Genomic DNA, 23556 nt, shown 5'->3' on the forward strand with positions numbered 1-23556 from the left:
CCGCTCGCTGCCGATCCCCCTCCTCCCGGCCCTCCCTCCGCTTTGCTAATCATTGCATTTTACTCCTTTTTGAAGGACGCGCTTGTTTTTTTTATCCCACTTTTCATTTCTCCTGATCCGCGGAGGCTCGTCTGATCCCGGCTCCGCTCCTCCGCTCCTCCGACCCTCCGCTCCTCCGACCCTCCGCTCCTCCGACCCTCCGACCCTCCGACCCTCCGACCCTCCGGTCCTCCGACCCTCCGGTCCCCGGCTCTGCTCCTCCAACCCTCCGACCCTCCGACCCTCCGGTCCTCCGCTCCCCGGCTCTGCTCCTCCAACCCTCCGACCCTCCGCTCCTCCGACCCTCCGGTCCCCGGCACCGACCCTCCGACCCTCCGACCCTCCGACCCTCCGACCCTCCGACCCTCCGACCCTCCGCTCCCCGGCTCTGCTCCTACGGTCCCCGGCTCTGCTCCTCCGGTCCCCGGCTCCGACCCTCCGACCCTCCGCTCCTCCGCTCCCCGGCTCCGACCCTCCGCTCCCCGGCTCCTGTGAGAGGCTCTGCCCGCCCGGTGCTCACTTCTCTCCCGGTGCTTGAAGCAGCGAGCAGAGACCTGAATCCGCCCGGGACACCCACAGGGATCCGGCTCTTCTCTGGACCAGGACCCGCTGCTTTGGGGAAAGTCGTGTCCCCCCCTCGCTGCTCCTCCTCCCTCCTCCTCCTCCTCCTCCTCCTCCTCCTCCTCCACCTCCTCACCCAGGTGGTGCTGCTCATCCAGGAGGTGCTGGAGGATTACTCTTCTTCTTCTTCTTCTTCTTCTTCTCCTGGTTCCCGGTGAGAAGCTCCCAGAAGACACTTTGATGTTCTCCATCCAGGACAGCCTCCCCCGGGGGGCCCTGACCATGAAGGAGGAGCCCCTGCCCACCGGCATGACCCCGGTCCGCTCCTGGATGCAGGGCGCGGGGATCCTGGACGCGAACACCGCGGCCCAGAGGTAAACCTGCACCCGACACCCGGGCTCGAACCCGCAACACCAACACAAATAAAGTTCCTCTTCCTCCTCTTCCTCCTCCGCGGCGCGGCTCTTCCTCCCCGGCCCCCGGACGCTCGGTCCCCGGCCCCGGACGCTCGGTCCCCGGCCCCGGACGCTCGGTCCCCGGCCCCGGACGCTCGGTCCCCGGCCCCGGACTCTCGGTCCGCGGCCGGGCTCCGGAGCTGAACCCGCCTGGCGCCGGTTCTCCGGGATCCAGATCCTCATCAACTGATCTCAGCCTTTTAAATATTAGAATTAAACACATTGTTCTTGCACACATTTTATTATTGATCAAACTCGTGGATGAAATAAAGTCACATTTTAACTGTTGAATTAAGTTAAATTAACTTCTGCATCTTCTCACGTGCGCGATGAATTAAAAGTCCGTGTTTGAGATTTATCTCGAAGTGTATATATTTCATTGGTTTTTATAAATCTATAAATTCAAATATTTTTGTAAAGCTTCGCACAATTTATGAAATATAAATTTAAAATCTAGAAAACGTGAGGAAAATCTGAATCACAGAAATAAGAAGCATATAATTAATTCTAATAATAAATGAGCCGTTTGAAATATAGCGTCTCATTCAGAGTTTTCACTGATTTGTGAGTTTTTGATTTTATTGGATCGATGCGTGATTTTCATCCTCGAGTTTAAATCTCCTGAAATGAATCAAACTGAGATGAATCCACGACAACATCTGTAATCCAGCGGGTTTTTAAAACGCGTCGAGTTCGTTTAGTGAATTAAATGTGTTCCGGTTCCGGTTCCACCTGAGACACGGATCCGGTTCCACCTGAGACACGGATCCAGTTCACACGCTGCCGTAGATTTACTACAATTTCACCTCCTAATCAAGCCGGTGACACTTTGTCCCTCACGGCTTCCCGTAGATCCACTTCACGCGTTGAAATGTCCAACAACTGAAAACTAAAAATGTGAAGTTTAAAATCACAGAAGAACATTTTTTAAAAAAAGCTTCAGACAAAAATCTTTTTGTTTTAAAAAAAGATTAAATATTTAAATTGATGTCAGATATTTTTGGAATAATTAACAAATTGGTCATTCAGCTTAATTGGTATTTAATGTAGAACTAGGAGTTGTGGTGCATTGTGTTTTATATTTAATATAAATATCAGGTTTGTGCGTCTGCTGATAAACAGTTCCCCGTGTTGTGAGGGAGCGTCTGCGTCACACTTCATTACGGACTCACACGCAGGTCAAGTTTATTAATAATTATTAATGCTGCTTAAAATCACACAAGTGTCTCTGAGGCTCGAACATCTCCAGAGGAACATGTTCAGAGAAGAGACGAACAGAACATTTACAATCTGAACTCAAGCTCCTCGCTGGTCTCCGGCTTCATTCAGGATCAGGATCAGGTTCAGGAAACTGTTAAACTCCAGATCCACCGAACCCTCCAGACCCGAACCCTCCAGACCCGAACCAGCAGGAGAACTCTGTGGTTCGGGTCTGAAACCCAGAGAAACACCTGATCGTAGGAGGCTGAGCTTCATGCAAATGAAGCGGAGCAGACTCTGAACTGAACATCTGGTTTGAGCACATCTGAGATCGTCATTATTCAAACCTCACAAACACTCGAGCAGCTCGGACCCTGAGGAGGACAGAACCTCACAGAACCGGTCCGACCTCACAGAACCGGTCCGACCTCACAGAACCGGTCCGACCTGCTGCTGGGAGGTTCTGCACACCCGGGTCGTGTTGGCTGCAGGTTTGTGGTGTTTGTGCAGATGAGAGTGTGTGACTTCTTTTTCAAATCTTGTTTGTTTGAGACCAAAATCTAATTTTTACAAATTTTACCACAGAAGAATTCAGAGTGTGAGCGACTGAGCCTCGGTTCAGACCAGGAGAAACATAAAGGTGGACATACAGTAGATGTGTGTGTGTGTGTGTGTGTGTGTGTGTGTGTGTGTGTGTGTGTGTGTGTGTGTGTGTGTGTGTGTGTGTGTGTGTGTGTGTTTTTACATATAGCTGGACATGTGAAAGATTTACAAAAAGAAGAGAGAAAATGCTGTGAATGTTTCAGAGGTTAAATCTTCCTTGAATTTGAGGTGAATTGAACCCTGACGTTCGGTCCTAACTGCTGCGATGAAGGTGATGATGAAGGTGATGATGAAGGTGATGATGAAGATGAGGGTGATGATGAAGATGAGGGTGATTTCCACTGCCTCTTCTGCTGATCACTGCACATTTTCTTCTGGATAGAATCATAATGAAAGTTCACTGAACATGTCGTTGTATTGACACAGATTTAAATCACTTGATGCTGAATCTTCCTCTGAGGTTTGGAACAATCTGTCAGATCTGTTTCTGTTTCTCTTGTTTTCTGACGAGGAGATTTGTCTCCTGCTTGTTGGACTGAGGACGAGTTGCTCTCTGACCGAGTCCCTTTTATTAATTCACCTCTGAAATGTACAGACACTCAGACTCAGACTCAGAGTCAAAAACCAAAAACACAGGAGGAGCCGGTTTAAACGGATGTTTTTTCGGTCTCAGGCTCAGGGAGACAACACCTCAGCTCCTCAGCTCACTGAGGTGGTCTGGTGCTGGGGGGGGGGCAGAGGGTCCACAAGAAAATGAGTTGTGACATGAACAGGAAAAGAGGTTGAAGGTGGTGTCAGCAGATGTGTGTGTCTGCAGGTCGGTGAACGTCGTGCGTCAGGTGAAGAGAGAATCACACGTCCAGGGAAAGAAACTCCAGATTATTATCTTCATGATGACTTGAAGGAAACCAGGATTATCAAAAAAAGAAATATCAAATGTTCCATGAACATTCAGCAGAGAGAAGAGTCTCACTCTGATCATTAAAACTAGAACAAAAAAAAGACCGTTCAAGGATTCCATCGATCAGTGTTAAAGAAAGTGAAATAGTTTAATTTGGCACGTTTGAGGTTAAAAGGTTTCAGGTTGAAGACGTCGAGCAGCGGAAACAGGATTATCACACCAGCACCAGAAGAGTGACAAGTTAGAGTGTGTGTGTGTGTGTGTTTAACTGGCTGCATCTGGACACGCACCGTCACATCTGGAACACATCAGCTTCAGCGCTGACAGACCGGGGCTGTGTTCACAAACCAGCACGTCGTCTCCACTGGATTCTGTTCCTGAGCTCAGACCAGCTCAGAGGATCCAGAGCCGTTATGGATCAGGGATCCACACCTGATCAGACCGGTTCAGAGGAAATCTGCACACACGCAGAGCTTTGATAAAAACATGCGAGCAGAATCTTTCATTTTTACATTTTTGTTTCTCAATAATTCAACCAACTGAGGTCATTTTTTATCTTTTGACTTCAGAGGATGAAGCTGAGCAGTTGAGGAAAGGAAACCGATCCAGAGAGCAGAGCCGGTTTTTATAGACTCCAACAATTCTGTCTCTAGCTTCGTCAAGCGGATGAAACAGATGATATTTGTCCATTTTTTAAATCAAACACAACATCAATAATCAAAGCGACAGAGATGAATCTTGTCGTTTGCTCTCACACGGTTTGAGCTGGAACCACTATAATAAAAATAGGTCAACCATTTTGGGCGTAAATGTAAAATAAAAAGACGATTAAAAGAAAACCTTTTCTGTTTAACTCTGAGTTTTTGTCAGTTTTAAAGTCATCATCAGTATTTTGTCGTGTTGCAGCGCTTTTTAAAAAAATAGTGAACCCCCCCGAAGAACACATTTCTACTTAACACACGTATTGACGCGTCAAAATCTGACACTTTGGTGTGAATGTATTTAAGGGATTTACCTCATGTTTAAGGGAAGAAGACCCCTGAATTAAATTCAGATTTAATGGTTTATTATAAAACTGTTGTATTTTGTCTCAGATTGATGATGTGTGTGTGTGTGTGTGTCTGTGTGTGTGTGTGTGTGTGTGTCTGTGTGTGTGTGTCGTACTGTTACTGATACCAGGCGCTGGTTTGGATCCCGTGTGGTGGAATGTGTTTGTGACGGCGTTAAATCGACGTCTGAGTTAGTTTGCGGCGCTTACTGTCGTATTACACACACACACACACACACACACACACACACACACACACACACACACACACACACACACACACACACACACACACACACACACACACACACACACACACACACGCTCATGATATTAATGACAAGGTTTTTCCATCAAAAATATTATAAATGAAAGGAAACTACAAGAAAAACTAATGTGAGTTGAATAAAACAATTCACAAAATCTGAACCACACAATTTATTTTAAACCACAATAATCGACAAAGAAACAGTTAATGATCGTTTTATAAAGCAGCTGGAATCTGATCAGAGTCTATTAACGTATCTGTGAACATCTCGGACTCCTGTGGACACACACACACACACACACACACACACACACACACACACGACAATGCAGTAAAACACAGCTGTGATGAAATAAAACGTGCAACAAACATTTAAATGCGTTGATTCAGCTGCTTTTTAACGTTTAAACAACAAAACGACTCGATCGACCTAAAAGGAAAAACACTTTTTTATCATGTTGTAAAAGTTTGTTGGAGTTCAGAGGCCAGAGGTCTGTCATTGTGTTACGTATGTGTGTGTGTGTGTGTGTGTGTGTGTGTGTGTGTGTGTGTGTGTGTGTGTGTGTGTGTGTGTGTGTGTGTGTGTTGTAATATCTGCTCAAGAGGATCCTCGTGCAGAATGAGCGTTCGCTCGGTGCAGGAGACGGCGTGCACGCTGGCGCTCGTCACGGCTTGGCTCAGATGTTAGTGTCGTGGTTTGATCGATCGACTGAGAGGCGGTGTAGAGGACGGCGTGCGGGACGGCGTGCGGGACGGCGTGCGGGACGGCGTGCGGGACGGCGTGCGGGACGGCGTGCGGGACGTGTCCTCACGCTGCTCCACGGCGTCGGGTTCAGCTCCTGAAAGAGTTCAACTCCACGTTTAAAGAATCTGAATCACGTTTAGACATCAAACTGTAAATTGCACAAAAATATAAAACCTGAAGAACTGAACTCTACTAAACGCCAGCGTCCGACTCCTCGGCGCTCGGCTCCGTGCCGACGTGTCTCCGTCAGCGCTGCGGCTTGTTTCTCTCCACCGGGCAGCTTGTGGCATCATCCAGAGATTCAGAGGATTTCTCTCCCTCTGTTTCGAGGTCCCGACCCCGAGCTGCACCATCCATTCATGTGAAGGAAATGAAACACAAACAGGAGAAGATCAGATTAGTTCAGGGTCAAATAGTTGTTAAAGAACTTTGTGGTTTGTGTTCGGACGTTAAGAACAAAGAGCTGAATTGGAACATAAAACTTCTGCGATGGTTTTGTTTGTAAGGTTAAATCTAGAAAACAAATCTTTCTGTTGTTTGTCGTTTTTGTTGATTAATCGTTTCTGCTTCCAAAAGATCATTTGAAGGGTTTGATTTTTGGCCTCTATTGTTTCTTGAATCTGTTTCCATCTAAAAGCTGAAGGATCGTGAAACACAGCGACGCCCGACCTGCTTCACCCGCTGGGATCTTTCATCTGAACGTTTCTGCTTCAGCGACGGAAACTTAAGAAAAAATCCAGAAAGAAGCTGATTTGTAGGAGAAACACGTGAAAAGAGTTTGACCTGAAAAAAAATAATTTAAGATTCCATAACAGACGGAAATAATGTGTTGAAATGGAAGATTTTTCTTGCAGTGTTGGCAGGTGTGTGTGTGTGTGTGTGTGTGTGTGTGTGTGTGTGTGTGTGTGTGTGTGTGTGTGTGTGTGTGTGTGTGTGTGTGTGTGTGTGTGTGTTGAAGCTCCAGGTGAACAGATTTCCCTCGACCCTCCCTGACACTGCTGTAGAAGGAAGAAAAAAGAGCTACAGAGTGAGTGATCCTGTCCTCCACGCCCTATCTTTGTCTTCTGGGGTTAAAGTGTGTGTGTGTGTGTATGTGTGTGTAAGTGTATGTGTGTGTGTGTGTGTCTTGGGGGGGGGGTTCAGGTAGTGTTTGGACGAGGTGAATAATGGTCGACCGGGGGATTCCCCACTTCGTCGGCAGCGTCGTTTGTCATCAGCTCAATCACCTGGCGTTTGGCGTTTGGCGTTTCCTCGCCGCTCCCCGGTGGCAGTTAGTGGGGCGGGGGGGTGGATGTGCGAGGAGGGGAAGGCTCATTTGTAGGCAGAGACAGATCCTTAGAGTCTGTCAGTGATGGATCAGAGCGCTCAGAGACTTTTTATCAGAGCGCCGTAACTCCTGGCGGCGGCTGAGGGATGACGGAGAGGTCAGGAGAGGTCAGCCGAGGCCGCGCCTCCTCGCCACCGGCTTTATGTTCCTCTTTCTAAACCTCTTATTTATTAGATCCACCCGGGTGAGGAATGAAACACTCCTGGTTGTGTGTTTGCAGTTGTCAACACTTCCGTCCACGTGAACACAAAGCTCTCCGATCAGCAGGTGACACTTCGGCCTCGTTAGCGTGAATCCTTCCGACTCGTTTGATTCTACTTCCTCTTCCTCTCTCTAGTTCTTCTTCCTGTTGCTCTTCCTCCTCCTCCTCCTTGTCACCCTGGTGGTGCAAGTTGCTGTGTGCAGAGACACTGAAGACACTTGAAGTCTCTTTGTCTCTTTGTCTCTTTGTCTCTTCGTCTCTTCGGATCAGACGCAGCCACGCAATCAGAACAAAGCTGCAAACAATTAACCCGAGAGCCGCGATGGAGAGAAGCAGGTGACCAGACTAATGGGCCCGGGCAGGGTGTGTGTGTGTGTGTGTGTGTGTGTGTGTGTGTGTGTGTGTGTGTGTGTGTGTGTGTGTGTGTGTGTGTGTGTGTGTGTGTGTGTGTGTGTGTGTGAGGGCGACAGGGTAAAGGATTGTGTTCTGGAGGAAACAGCTGACTGAAGCAAACCTGCAGCTGCAGAGACGTGAAATATTCTCTGAAAAACAAACTGAGTCTCAGTCAAACAACGAACGTCAGGAAATCCGGTCCTGAGGAGAAGAATCAGAGAATCAAGATCTAAGAACTGATTCGACAGCTTACAGCTTCATGACTTTTCTCATTTTTCACTTTGTCCTAATAAATCAAACAAAGATAAAATAGTTCTAGATTAATAAGTCAAGTCACATCACTCAAACTCAGATTTACTGAAACCATGAACGCACCAAAACAACCATCATGAAAAATGGCTAAAATAAAAAAAAAGATTCAAGATAAAAAACTGAACTTTTTAAATATTTTTATTTTTATTTGAGACATTATCTGTTACGTGCAGATATTGTGAAGCTCTGAACCAAACTGACCAGAGCTTCAAACAATCATATTTTACATTTTATTAGTTATATGTGCACATGAGTTTCCTTTTGTCTTAATACAATAAACAGAGACGATAAATATGAGAAACTGAAATCAGTTATCAAATTACATTGAAACCTTGTCTCATCAGTTTTAGGAATAAAAGATTATAAAAAATCTGGTGTAAAATATAAAATCTGATATTTTATATTGTGTGTAAATTCGCTGCAGCTGCTTCTGAAATATAAGAGTAATCAGATTACATTCCCTCTACTGAATCCTGACTTTCGGACGAACAATCCCTCTGTGACGTTTCCCTGTGAGAGTCATGTTACAGCGCGTTACTGGAATATACATGTTAATGGTTTTCTTGCTGACGGAGCAGCTGGAGCCGTCGCTTCCTTTAGTTTATTAATATTAATGTGTGAGTCTTGTTAATATTGTGGAGCTGAAGGTGAAGCTGCAGAACAAACAGCTGCAGGTCGGAGTTTGACGTCCGTGAAACTGCGTCGGCTTTTACACTCGGATGCTTTTTCACACATTGAACACCTCACAGAACGTATTAATTAACACACACTTGCTCAGGTGTGTGTGTGTGTGTGTGTGTGTGTGTGTGTGTGTGTGTGTGTGTGTGTGTGTGCAGGAGCCCCTCAGTCTAAAGACTAATTTGTTGGTAATTGCAGCATGACAGGAGCAGCCACTCCAGCACCGAGCCTGTTTCCTGGAGCCAGTTGCTCTCATTAGGAATGACACACACTATTAACGTGCACAAATGGAAATCAGTCAGCGGGCGTTTCCTCTCCGACGGCACATGGAAAGAAACCTCCCACAATGCATCAGCAGGAGGAACAACAGTTTGTTCCAAGGCAAAATAAATGGATCTAAAATATGAAGAGTCACTGGTTTATTGTTCATATAATCACATTTATTTCAGTTGCTAAATTTGATGTGTGAAAAAAAACAAAACTGAATTTAAAACATCGACAGTTTCAGTTTCTCCTGGAAGTTCAGGACCAAACCTCAGAGTGTAAATAAAGATGGACGACATGACGGCTCCCGAACTGAAGCCAAAGGCTCTCATTCGCCCCCTGGTGGCTGGCTGCAGTATAGGTCATAAGCCTCCTCCTCCATGTTAGCAGACGGGACACGAACCAAACTAAACAATCTAAGTAGACATAAAATATAAATAAATAAAGGTTTGTGAAGATGTTTCTGTCGTTAGGGTTTGTGTTTCTCTTCAGTTATTAGATGATATGAAAACAGGCGGAGACGTGATGATTGACAGCTGACACTGACTCCTGATTGGTCGAGCAGCAGCAACTGCTCAGACTCCAAATGATGTCATCACCACAAGATGGCAGCGTTCGTTGAGTGTGTAGATGTGTGAATGATTGTGTGTGTTGTGTGTATTGTGTCCTGTCAGATTGTGTTTGCTCTGAGTTCGTGTCGCACTGAATCAGATTTAAACATCCACAGTTTATTTGATTAACGTCCTGGCAGCCAGCTGTGTGTGTGTGTGTCTGTGTGTGTGTGTGTGTGTGTGTGTTGATATGGCTCATTAGTCCAGTGTGTGTGTGTGTCTGTGTGTGTGTGTGTGTGTGTGTGTGTGTGTGTGTGTGTGTGTGTGTGTGTGTGTGATTCATCTGGTTGAGCTGTCACAGATTCAGTCGGACACTGACGTGATCAGTTCGATCAATCATCAGTAAAATGAGTTTTTCCTTCTTTCCCTCGATCGTCTTCTTCTTCTTCGTGTCCGGCTCCTCTTCTTCATCTTCGTCTTCGTCTTCTCCGTGTCCGGCTCCTCTTCTTCATCCTGAGATCTTTGTGTTCTTCCAGTTTCACGTTCTTTAAAGGCTCAGTGATAACTAATAACTTACTCTTCAGTCGTTGTTCCAGCTCCTGTTTGTTGGCTTTACGTTCTGCTGCTGTAAGGAAACTGGTGGAGAACTTGTTCTGGTTCTAGAGCTTCCTCTGCTTCAGGAGAGAAGATAAACATCACCTCTCTCTCTTTGGTGGCCGCTGAACGTCTTCCTGGTCACTTCAGTCCGGAACCTTCCCAAACAAAATAGATTATTTAACCACAGCCTGAGACTCAAGAGGAAATAAATAGCCGACAGGAAACGTCCACTCATCAACTCTTGATTCTGAAGTGGTATAAAAACAGTTAGATCAACGGGTTGGGGTTACGGAGGAGGAGCCTCACGCCTGATCCGTGGTTCATTAATTAAAGATGAACCTCGAACCTTCATTGCAATATTTAGCCCGTGGAATTATTGTGTGTGGATCTGAACGGACGGTTCAGGTTGTGTTGTTGAGCTCAGTAATTGTTTGCAGAGCGATACACACGACTCCTGCCGACCTTCATTTCAGCTTCTGCGGTGGAACCGTGTGGCCGCGGCTCTTTGTGTGTGTGTGTGTCTGTGTGTGTGTGTCTGTGTGTGTGTGTGTTATTTTGAACCTCTCTGGCTGTTGGCGTGTGATTTACACTCCGGGCATGTTTGAGCGAGCCGTGTGCCATCGATACTGTTTTTATTACACCTTGTGCCAAGTGCTAACAGCCGGATACGAGCTGCGACGACGAGTGGATGCAGCCGCAATTAGCATAATTGAAATAATAATAATGCTAACGAGCTTTCTGAGTGGAGGCAGAGCAGGGGGGGGGTAGAGGATGAGTGGCGGCGGCGTTGGCTTCGTCACCGTGGCGATCGGCTGTGTAATTGGGATAATGGGCTGGTTTAATGGTGGAAGTGAAGCTTGTGGTGGCGTTAGGGACGGAACAGGTGCCAAACCCACTGATCATCACTTAGTGTCATTTTTTTGGCAAATTCAAAAATTACATTTGTGTCAGTTCTTTGTCTTCATCATGTTTTTAACTTTTGTAAGTAGAGTTTGTGATAACATTGATATTAAAGATCTACGTTCATCAGCTTTTCAATAATTCATCCATTTGAACTCATGTTTATTTCACTTCACTCACTAATCTCCAGCCTGTTAATCCTGTAAATACATTTTAATAAACAGGCACAAAGGTCTGAGACACTTTTTCATGAACTCGTCTTCAGACCCGTTTAATATCTGGAGTTGTTCTTACTTTGTATTTTCACACCTGCAGAAATCTGTAGTTTGAATTAAGGCGACGTTTCATTTAGTCGCCTGTTGGTGGCGTCACATCCTCTTTGTGCTCGAGTCAGTGTTTGTTTGTCAGAAGTAAAAAGGGACTTTTCCTCCAGTTTGAAGTCTGATTTTAATGAAGCACTTTTTACTTCTTGGTGGTTTTTAACCATATTTGAAGCAGACGAAGGATTTCAGTCGTCGTCTGGATCTGAAGTTTTCAGAGAAACAAGCTGAGCTTCAATCCTCTGCTGATTCTGATCCACGTCTGTCCAGAGTCATGAGCTGCTTTCAGACCTAAGGTCCTCACGTGTTCCTCACGTGTTCCTCACGTGTTCCTCACGTGTTCTGCAGGTTCAGCCTCAGCAGAGGAGATGTCTGTAGAAGGCCAGAGTCCATTAGAGGAAACAGACAACTTGCTTCTGTCTGTGTCTCTTCCTCTGGATGTAAATCAGATTTCTCAACGTGGATTAAAAATGGATTCTTGTATTTTTCCTCGGGATGTGAACGTGTGATTCTTCTTGGATTCAGTTTAGTTTTAATTCCAGAGTTTTCTCTAACGCTCGGCGGCGTTCGTTCCCACCGAGCCTCTAACCCGGCCCACACACCTGAGCCCCCCCCACCCCCCCCGGAGCTCTCCACTCGCCGCAGACCACTCCGGCGAGTCAGAAGAACTGTTTCAACAAACTGGCCTACAAATGAGGCATTAAGCATTGGTAATGGGGGTGCAGAAAGGTCACGGCTGTATTAATCTGCCGTCTGGGGAAAACACCCCGAGCCTGAAACACAGCGGCCGAGAGAGAGCAGGCGAGTTTCCAAAAACAAACCCTGAGCATGAATAAACATTTGTCTATGCCCCGGCGATCATATTGATCATAAAGCGTTTTAGGAAACAAAACGAGATTGATGTAAAAATATTCGGCTGCTGTTTTTGAGCGTTTCCCCCCCGGACGCTTTGAGCTCGGCTGAGAGCGGAGGTCACTTCCTGTAGGAACATTGATTTTATTTCAGGATCAACATGGATTTTTATCCACTTTTACTCAAATCAGCCGCAGACATTGTCTCAGTGATGTTTGTTTATTCTCATTTCACTTATTTTTAAATTTCATATATTTATTAAATATCCTGCCAAAGCTCAGTCCGAGTCGATACGTGGCTTTGAATCAAAGGACCTCTGACTGTGAGTCGGTTTGTCACATCGTCAACATTAAGATTCATCTCTTTTTTTGTCTCTTTTTTAGATTTAATTGGAACAAAAATCCATTTAGTTTTATAATCAGTGGCTCATTCCTTTCCTTTGTTTAAAGCTCATATGGCTTTTTTGCATAAGTCAAATTTGAATGACCTGTATTTATTATTCCTCACATTTTCCGCAGTAAATGATCTAAAGGAAATTATGAAACCCTTGCTTTATAATTAATGTACAATATAAACAACAATGGGCCTAACATGGAGCCTTGGGGAACCCCTCCGGTTTCCCACTGTACCTCTGAAGGATGTTTTCCTCTTTCTACCTTTCAGTCGATCCAGTAATTTAGTTTGTAAACTTTATGAATCTGTCTCCTGTTTGTCTCTTGTTGTTTTTCAGCTTCATTAAAAAGCCTCCGTTGGCCTTTAGTCCCGTTTGTTGTTTTCATTTCCAGAATTCATTTTCTGTCGAGTGAAACTCAACAACAGACGTTTGGGTTTTGCTGCCAGATCTCACATGATAATTGATTAGTGTTGATGTAAAAAAAGAAGTTAGTGCTTGTGATAATGAAAATGAGAGAACTCTAATAATGAGGCTTTAAAATCACCACATGTGGACAGAAATTAATGAGGTCTCCAAAGAAGCTTCATTTCTCATCGACTCGCTGATGAATTTACATCATAAAGAGTCAAACTTGACCCAGATGAGATATTTGAATAAAAACACACTCGGCCTGATATTCACCGATCTGCAGGAATATAACACGACCTGGATTAGAGAGCGGCTGACCCCTGGTTGATCAACAGCTGCTTCCGCACAAAAAAAAACTCCGTTCTAGTCCCGATGGAAAAGTTCAAAATGTGATGAACACATGAAACATGATCCACAAATTTCCAGATGTGATTTCCAGAAAATGAAAAAATCTCCTATTTGAGTGTTAATGACATAAACAGTGACAGTTGGTAAATGCGTGTAGAGAAAGAACTGCAGGAGAAGGGGGGGGGGGGTTCTCCTGCTGCACAGAGACAAGTGTTGATGCACAAACAATCCCCCGAGTCGCCCACAGGGGGCAGAACTCATCGATCCTTGATGAACGCGACGCGGACGTGAATGTTTTCCTCTACGTTTGTTTGTTAGCGATGTCTCGCCGCAGCGTCGTTATAATCCCAGCTGCTTCAGGACAGACAGGAGACGTCAGGTGGTCTTCACCGTGTCTCGGTGCCCCCCCCCCCCACTCCGAGTCCTCGAGAACCATCTTCAGCTCAGCCGGGTCCTGAGCTGAAGATGGAACCTTGGGATGGAAGGTGACCGGGGGCTCGGTTCAGACAAGAAGAGTTAAATGAAAGTAGAAAAGAACACGTTGTAAATATTATAACACGCAGTTAAAATAACGAGTCATAGATTAAAAATGTGAAACCAGGCAAACAGAAGCAGTTCCACTCGTCTGTGAAGTTCTCGTTTGTTGTTGTTCTAACTCTCTTCATGTCTCTGAGCTGATGAATCCCTGCAGCCACCTGTTGAACGTCTCCTCTCTGTGTTTCAGCGGAGTGGGTTTAGCTCGAGCTCACTTTGAGAAGCAGCCGCCGTCCAACCTGAGGAAATCCAACTTCTTCCACTTCGTGCTGGCGCTGTACGACCGGCAGGGGCAGCCGGTGGAGATCGAGAGGACGTCCTACGTGGACTTTGTGGAGAAAGACAAGGTGACGTGTCTCACACAAACACACACAAACACACACACACACACACACACAGACACACACAGACACACACACACACACACACACACACACACACACCTGCAGCCTGTGAATCGTCACCACGCCCCTCCTACATGAACCACATGTGAGTAGGAACCAATGATCTCGGAGCTGAGAGCTGCAGACGGGGGGGAACGTGTTGAGGGACGGACCGACAAGTCTCGTATTTCAGTTGAACTATAAAATATTTTTTCTCGGATTGATAATAATAATATAATAATAAAAATATCCCAACAGGTTTGAAGATGTTCGTTCTGTGATCAGCTGCCAGCTGGCACTCAACACCCCCCCCCCCAACACATACACACACACACACAAACACACACACACACACAAATACACACACACACACACACACACACACCACCCACTCACTCGCTCACCTCTGCTTTGACCTCTAGTCTCTCGCCCTGATACCCCCCGCCGCCCCCACCTCAACACACACACACACACACACACACACACACACACACACACACACACACACACACACACTGGGACTGAGCCAACACTCCTCGGCTCAGTTGGCACCGGGCGAGGGACTAACAGAGGCTGAAAGGAAAGAGAGAGAGAGAGAGAGTTTGGGAGGAATTAAATAAAAAGGAGTAAATATAAATATTGGAAAAATAAAGAAACGGAAGAATAGCTGGCGTGGGGGGGGCAGAGGAGATAGAATAAAGAGAAGATTTCCACTGTCGCACGCCCCTTGTTCTCTGATCATCTGCTCAGGAAAGAATCTGTTGTTGTTGTTCTGAGCGTCGTCTGCAGGTTTATTGTTTTAATTATTAAAAGTTAAAACCTGCTGGAACATGGACGGGGGGGGGGGGGTCTTTGAGATAATTAATACAATTCTCACTCTACAATTATTAATAAAATTTTTACTTTATCTTCACTGCAACAGACAGCAGACTTTCTTTGTGTCATTTTTACATCTTCGTTCTGATTAAATACATTTAGATGAAAGACTCTGTGTCTTCCTCAACTTTCATTTCATATTTCTTCTTTCCTCTCATCCTTTGTTCTTCCAGTCCTCACTCAAGCTGATGTTTTATATGATGACGCAGACATATTGAATAACATGTGATTTGTGTGTTTGTGCGACAGGAGTACAACGGAGAGAAGACCAACAATGGAATCCACTACAGGCTACAGCTGCTGTTCAGCAACGGTGAGACAACAACAGTCGCACAAAACCACTGAAACAGTTCCTGACTCAAACTAAACTACACACAGATTTTTATTCATTTTAATTTAATTTAATTTAATTAATTTACTAATTAGGACAAATTCAGGTTTTATTCTTTACACTCTTGTGTCCTCTCCTCTCTAGTCTCCTCACACTCTTGTGTCCTCTCCTCTCTCCTCACACTCTTGTGTCCTCTCCTCTCTAGTCTCCTCACACTCTTGTGTCCTCTCCTCTCTCGTCTCCTCTCTCGTCTCCTCACACTCTTGTGTCCTCTCCTCTCTCGTCTCCTCTCTCGTCTCCTCACACTCTTGTGTCCTCTCCTCTCTCGTCTCCTCACACTCTTGTGTCCTCTCCTCTCTCGTCTCCTCACACTCTTGTGTCCTCTCCTCTCTCGTCTCCTCACACTATTGTGTCCTCTCCTCTCTCGTCTCCTCACACTCTTGTGTCCTCTCCTCTCTCGTCTCCTCTCTCGTCTCCTCACACTCTTGTGTCCTCTCCTCTCTCGTCTCCTCACACTCTTGTGTCCTCTCCTCTCTCGTCTCCTCACACTCTTGTGTCCTCTCCTCTCTCGTCTCCTCACACTATTGTGTCCTCTCCTCTCTCGTCTCCTCACACTCTTGTGTCCTCTCCTCTCTCGTCTCCTCACACTCTTGTGTCCTCTCCTCTCTCGTCTCCTCACACTCTTGTGTCCTCTCCTCTCTCGTCTCCTCACACTCTTGTGTCCTCTCCTCTCTCGTCTCCTCACACTCTTGTGTCCTCTCCTCTCTCGTCTCCTCACACTCTTGTGTCCTCTCCTCTCTCGTCTCCTCACACTCTTGTGTGCTCTCCTCTTTCGTCTCCTCACACTCTTGTGTCCTCTCCTCTCTCGTCTCCTCACACTCTTGTGTCCTCTCCTCTCTCGTCTCCTCACACTCTTGTGTCCTCTCCTCTCTCGTCTCCTCACACTCTTGTGTCCTCTCCTCTCTCGTCTCCTCACACTCTTGTGTCCTCTCCTCTCTCGTCTCCTCACACTCTTGTGTCCTCTCCTCTCTCGTCTCCTCACACTCTTGTGTCCTCTCCTCTCTCGTCTCCTCACACTCTTGTGTCCTCTCCTCTCTCGTCTCCTCACACTCTTGTGTCCTCTCCTCTCTCGTCTCCTCACACTCTTGTGTCCTCTCCTCTCTCGTCTCCTCACACTCTTGTGTCCTCTCCTCTCTCGTCTCCTCACACTCTTGTGTCCTCTCCTCTCTCGTCTCCTCACACTCTTGTGTCCTCTCCTCTTTCGTCTCCTCACACTCTTGTGTCCTCTCCTCTCTCGTCTCCTCACACTCTTGTGTCCTCTCCTCTCTCGTCTCCTCACACTCTTGTGTCCTCTCCTCTCTCGTCTCCTCACACTCTCGTGTCCTCTCCTCTCTCGTCTCCTCACTCTGGGAAAGATGCAGTGAAGGAAACGTTTCTGCATCTTTAGGATTTTCCAGAAGAACCTTTGGACGACTGGCAGCGTGAAATGAAACCTCGAGTTTAGACCCGAGGTCGTGAAGGTTCCGATGTGAGATCTGCTCGATTGATCCGTGAAGTTCAGTTAACGATCGTTCGTTTCCCTCGAGTGGAAGTGTCCGAGCAGCCGGACTTTATTAAAGGTCGACTCCGTGGAATCACTTTAACTGAACTGTGGAAGACTGTGAGGCTGGAAAAAAACAATTTCATTATCAGCGCACACACACACACACACACACACACACACACACACACACACACACACACACACACTCACACACACACACACACACACACACACACACACACACACACACACACACACACACACAGACATCTGGAATATCTGACAAGTGACCGAACCTGAACTCTGGTTTGTCCACCGGGGGAAAGCGGAGCGCTCGTTGGCTGATTCTCTGGTTTGTGCTGGCTCGTGTCCAGACCTGCGGGGGGGTGGGGGGATGTGGGGGGGGTGTAGGGGGGGGGTGTAATGCTCTCAGACTCCCGCAGAAACACCAGATAAAGTGGGACATAAAAGAGCGTTTTCTTCCAGAGGGGGATAAATCACTCTAATACGGGTCGGCGGCGGCGGATTAGCATCGTACGGAGGTAATTGACCTCATCTGCAGCCGGGACAGATCGACGCCATTTAGCGAGTAGCCCGCTCAGCGCTCGCCGCCCGCTCGCCGCGGAGCGAGGAGTGAATCATGTCAATTAGAAGCAGAGGAAGCTGCGAGGAAACTGCCTGAAAAACAAGAAGGAGAAAAAACATCAGACCAAACCGCGACATGGAATCCGATCGTTGCTCCGCCTCCGCCGCTAACAGGTGTTCCCTCCACTTCACTTCCTGCGCCCCATGTCGCGTTCACGCCACATTTATGCTCCGATGCAGAGCTAATAAAAGACAAGCAGTCCTGATTGATATTTAATTTGTCGGAGAATGAAGATTCCTTGTTATCCTGGAGGAAAAAGGCAGTGGGGGGGCGGCGTGGCCTATAAATAATAAACAGCTCTGGAGCCGCGCTAATGTTTGTTTTTGCTGAGGGGGGGGGGGGGGGGGACGAGATGACAACAGCTACAGAAAACATAAATACACTACAGGGACATAAACAATAACACAATTCATTTACAGAAGATTATTAAGAATCAGCTCTTTTCTTTCTTCTTGTTTTACACGCTGAGCTCGAATTAGCATAACACGCTAATACATGTATGTAACAGTCAGGTCTGCTGTGTGTGTGAGTGTGTGTGTGTGTGTGTCCCAGCTGAGTGACACTTCTTTGTGTGTCTCTTGTGTCTTCAGGCATCAGGACAGAACAGGATCTTTACGTCCGACTCATCGACTCCATGACCAAACAGGTGAGAACACAAACACACAACCTCACAAAAACCCTGAGCGTAAACAAACATGTTCATCTCTATCGCCCCCTGGTGGCAGGCTGCAGTGTAGGTCATAGACTCCGCCTCCTCCGTGTGAGCAGAGGGGACATGGACCAAAGTGATAGAATCAAAGTTAAAGACATTAAATACATGTCGGGTTTGATGATGTCATCACCATCTGGAGACGTGTCGGCCATCTTTGTTTTCACTCTGTGAAGTGGTTGACCAATCACAACAGAGTGAACCAGCTGACCAATCGGAGCCGACTGGGCTTCATCAGGAGGGGGGAGGGTCTTAAAGAGACAGAACTCCTCTGTTGTAACTCCTCTTCCTCCTCCTCTTCCTCCTGCGTAGCTCAGTCTTCGGCTGACTGCCCCCCCCCCCCCCTTCTCGGCCAAAAAAACCTTCCAAATATTTCCCGCCACCGGCTCAGATTCAGGTTCTCAGTGAGTTTCTCAGGCTTTTTTATTATTTGCCTTATTTTGTATGAGAAACACTTAAATCTAGAAAGTGGTAAAAACCAGCAAGAGAAAATAATCATTAAAATGATTATTGAAGCACGTGTTGTGTGAGAATAACTTTCCAAAGTTACAAATGAATAAAACCCATTTTATATATATAATAGAACAAAAAACAGTGAGAAATTTAAGGTAAAAATTGTAGGCGTGTGTTTATTCTTTATTATTATTGTTTTATTTTAAATGTAAAGTTGCAGCTTTGATTATTCAAAAAGAATGAATTTAATTTCAGTGAAGTTTGACTCAAGTGTGAATAAATGTAATAAGTCTTAAAAAGTTACGTTTCTTATATTTTATATGTGAAAATATTAGAAGATGATGATGAGGATGATGAGGATGAGGATGATGAGGAGGATGATGATGAGGATGATGAGGATGATGAGGATGATGAGGATGAGGATGATGATGAGGATGATAAAGCTGATGCTGAGGATGATGAGGATGATGAAGTTGATGAGGATGATGAGGATGATGAGGATGATAAAGCTGATGATGAGGATGATGAGGATGAAGATGATGAGGATGATGAGGATGATGATGATGAGGATGATGAAGATGATGATGAGGATGATGAGGATGATGAAGGTGATGAGGATGATGATGAGGATGATGATGATGATAAAGCTGATGATGAGGATGATGAGGATGATAAAGGTGATGAGGATGATGATGAGGATGATAAAGCTGATGATGAGGATGATGAGGATGAAGATGATGAGGATGATGAGGATGATGATGATGAGGATGATGAAGATGATGATGAGGATGATGAAGGTGATGAGGATGATGATGAGGATGATGATGATGAAGATGATAAAGCTGGTGATGAGGATGATGAGGATGATAAAGGTGATGAGGATGATGATGAGGATGATGAGGATGATAAAGCTGATGATGAGGATGATGATGATGATGAGGATGAAGATGATGAGGATGATGAGGATGATGATGATGATGATGAAGATGATGATGAGGATGACGAGGATTATGAGGATGATGATGAAGATGATGAGGATGATAACGATGATGATGATGATGATGATGACGAAGATGATGAGGATGATGAGGATGATTAAGGTGATGATGAGGATGATGAGGATGAAGATGATGATGATGATGATGAGGATGATGAAGGTGATGAAGGTGATGATGAGGATGATGAGGATGATGAGGATGATGAAGGAGATGATGAGGATGAAGATGATGATGAGGATGAAGATGATGATGAGGATGAAGATGATGAGGATGATGAAGATGATGATGAGGATGAAGATGAGGATGAAGATGATGATGAGGATGATGAAGGTGATGATGAGGATGAAGATGATGATGATGATGACGATGATGAGGATGATGAGGATGATGAGGATGATGAAGGTGATGATGAGGATGAAGGTGAAAATGAGGATGGAACAGTGAGGACAAAGTGTCTGATTTTAGAACCTGGGAGTATTTATTTTGAAACTGACTCATCTCCAAACCTCCTCTCAGATTACCCCCCCCCCACTGTGAGGCCCTGTCGCCCCCCCCCCTGTCACCCCCCCCTGTCGGCATGTCACCGATCGATGCACCAAGCGGCTCCTCGACACAGCGTCGGCCGTGGAAACCGATCAATAGGCCCTAATGCGGCGCAGCGACGGCACACTGGAGACAATAATCCTGACACCTCTTCCTCCATGATACCCCCCCCCCCCCTCCGCCCCCCCCCCCCACACACACACGACTCAACCTTCCTGTCCCACTACATGACTCCCCATTGGTCCACAGCCGGTGACAGGCAGGTCGGCTGGAGGCCTCACGGGTCGATGGCACCGTGAAGCAGATTCACTCTCACACAGCGAGTCACACAGACACACACACTGCTACGGTTATTACACACACACACTGAAAGTTCATGTTAACACAAGTATCACAGCAGCACTGAGTCAAGACCTTACAGATTATAAGAAGTTATTAAACGACAGTGTCATGATACCCGAAGACAAGCTGAGGACACGAGTGTGTGTGTGTTTACCATCTGAGCTCCGGAGCTAACACATGTTGTGTGTTCTATACTTGTAAGGACCCTCATAGCCACGAAATCCAGACTCCACCTGAACGAACTTTTAAAGAATCTGACTCAACAATGTTCCCTCTTTAATAACTAAAAGGGGGCGTGGGGGGGCTAAAGGGGGGGGGGGGGGGGCTTGTAAAAAGTTAAAAGTTCATGTTTCCCAAAAAGTCACTTTTCTTCCTCTCTCTGAGACAGTTTTCAGTTTTTTAAACGCAGCCTGGTCCTCACAAAGATGGAAATAAAACACACACACACACACACACACACACAAGCAGTGTCACACACGGGATTGTTGCATCAGGAATGATGATGTATAAATATCGACCAGCAAATCCACACACAGGAGGCTATGTGTGTGTGTGTGTGTGTGTGTGTGTGTGTGATGCAATCCACATCCCTCCTGGTCAAACTGGAGCATTTTAATCCACAGGAACAGAGCCAGGATCAGGATCAATAATGCAGAAGTGGTCGTTATCCTAAAAGTATTGTCCCCCAGGGGTGTGTGTGTGTGTGTGTGTGTGTGTGTGTGTGTGTGTGCAGGGTGGAGGTCTGTTTTGACTATAAAGGTGGATGAGGTAGTGGTAGGTCATCGTAGGAAAAGATGGGGGAGGACACACACACACACAGACACACACACCCACACGTGCTCTTACTGGAGTTCATTTACAACCACGAGGGTATTACAAAACACACACACACACACACACACACACACACATACACCTCCCTTCTCTCAGCGGTCATCCGTCATCCGGACGCTGACATGACAGCTCTGTGGGGGTGAGGGGGGGGGGGTGTTAAGGGGGGCTTCATCTTGGGGCGCCGCCCGCCATCTGGCAGGGAATTCTGGGAAAGCCAGAGGAGGCTGGGACCACCGAAGGGGGGGGGGTTCAGGGTTCTTAACACACTGTAAGGAAGCCATGTTTGATTTGAGGGGGGGGGGGTAACACCTGTACTCGTCAGCTTCTAACACATCTGGTCACATGTTCATCAATCAACCTGATCTGATTAACTGGTTCAACTGCACAGTCAACTGATTCAGAACTGGTTTAAATGTGCAGTAAACTGGTTTAAATTTGTAGTAAACTGGTTTAAATTTGTAGTAAACTGGTTTAAATGTGCATTAAACTTGTTCAATGTGCAGTAAACTGGTTTAAATTTGTAGTAAACTGGTTTAAATGTGTAGTAAAACTGGTTTAAACGTGCAGTAAACTGGTTTAAATTGGTAGTAAACTGGTTTAAATTGGTACTTAACTGGTTTAAATTGGTAGTTAACTGGTTTAAATATGTAGTTTACTGGTTTAAATTGGTAGTAAACTGGTTTAAATTGGTAGTAAACTGGTTTAAATTTGTAGTAAACTGGTTTAAATTGGTAGTTAACTGGTTTAAATTGGTAGTTAACTGGTTTAAATTGGTAGTAAACTGGTTTAAATGTGTAGTAAACTGGTTTAAATGTGTAGTCAACTGGTGTAAATGTGGAGTCAACTGGTTTAAATTGGTAGTAAACTGGTTTAAATTTGTAGTAAACTGGTTTAAATGTGCAGTAAACTGGTTTAAATTGGTAGTAAACTGGTTTAATGTGCAGTCAACTGGTGTAAATGTGGAGTCAACTGGTTTAAATTGGTAGTAAACTGGTTTAAATTGGTAGTTAACTGGTTTAAATTGGTAGTTTACTGGTTTAAATTGGTAGTAAACTGGTGTAAATTGGTAGTAAACTGGTTTAAATGTGCAGTCAACTGGTTTAAATTGGTAGTTAACTGGTTTAAATTGGTAGTTAACTGGTTTAAATTGGTAGTAAACTGGTTTAAATTGGTAGTAAACTGGTTTAAAATAGTAGTAAACTGGTTTAAATTGGTAGTTAACTGGTTTAAATTGGTAGTTAACTGGTTTAAATTGGTAGTAAACTGGTTTAAATTGGTAGTAAACTGGTTTAAATTTGTAGTAAACTGGTTTAAATTGGTAGTAAACTGGTTTAAATTGGTAGTAAACTGGTGTAAACTGGTTTAAATTGGTAGTAAACTGGTGTAAACTGGTTTAAATTGGTAGTAAACTGGTTTAAATTTGTAGTAAACTGGTGTAAACTGGTTTAAATTGGTAGTAAACTGGTGTAAACTGGTTTAAATTGGTAGTAAACTGGTTTAAATTTGTAGTAAACTGGTTTAAATTGGTAGTTAACTGGTTTAAATTGGTAGTTAACTGGTTTAAATTGGTAGTAAACTGGTTTAAATTGGTAGTAAACTGGTTTAAATTGGTAGTAAACTGGTGTAAACTGGTTTACAGGGTTTCCCCCAGAAAACTTGCTAAGCCTGGTGGTAGGGCTGCTAGAAGGCACCCGCGGGGGGGGGGGGGGGGGGTGTTGAATCGTATTTTGAGCTGGACACCATTGTTTCTTATACTCTAAACAGGTTGCACTTTGTTTAATATGCACACCTAACTTGTTTATTTTGAAAAGGGGTTAAATAGATACTTTGATATCTTTTTGAGTTGCACTGCTGACTTAACTTATAAGCCCTCTTTTTTATTTATTTTTATCACGTTGGAGTTGCTAGTTTAAACCTACAGTTTTGCACTTTAATATTTGAGCCTTTGTTTACATTTTGTTTTGTGCTGCATTAACATAGCAGTCAGGCGTCTTATTT

At 45.3% G+C, this 23556-nt stretch overlaps 1 protein-coding gene across 13 annotated transcripts in view; it reads left to right on the top strand.

The window, feature by feature from the left end:
* The first annotated feature begins 840 nt into the window (after window positions 1–840).
* The window catches only part of LOC133011751 (transcription factor COE3-like), a 100757-nt gene continuing 78041 nt past the window's right edge, over window positions 841–23556 (top strand). For all 13 annotated transcript variants that reach the window (XM_061079628.1, XM_061079615.1, XM_061079625.1 and 10 more), the window contains exons 1-4: window positions 841–974; window positions 14091–14247; window positions 15409–15472; window positions 18270–18325. In XM_061079628.1, the coding sequence (XP_060935611.1) occupies window positions 841–974; window positions 14091–14247; window positions 15409–15472; window positions 18270–18325 (411 nt within the window). The remainder of the gene's footprint in view (window positions 975–14090; window positions 14248–15408; window positions 15473–18269; window positions 18326–23556) is intronic.

This window comes from Limanda limanda, chromosome 10, assembly GCF_963576545.1.
Source record: "Limanda limanda chromosome 10, fLimLim1.1, whole genome shotgun sequence".
Classification (NCBI taxonomy): Eukaryota; Metazoa; Chordata; class Actinopteri; order Pleuronectiformes; family Pleuronectidae; genus Limanda; species Limanda limanda.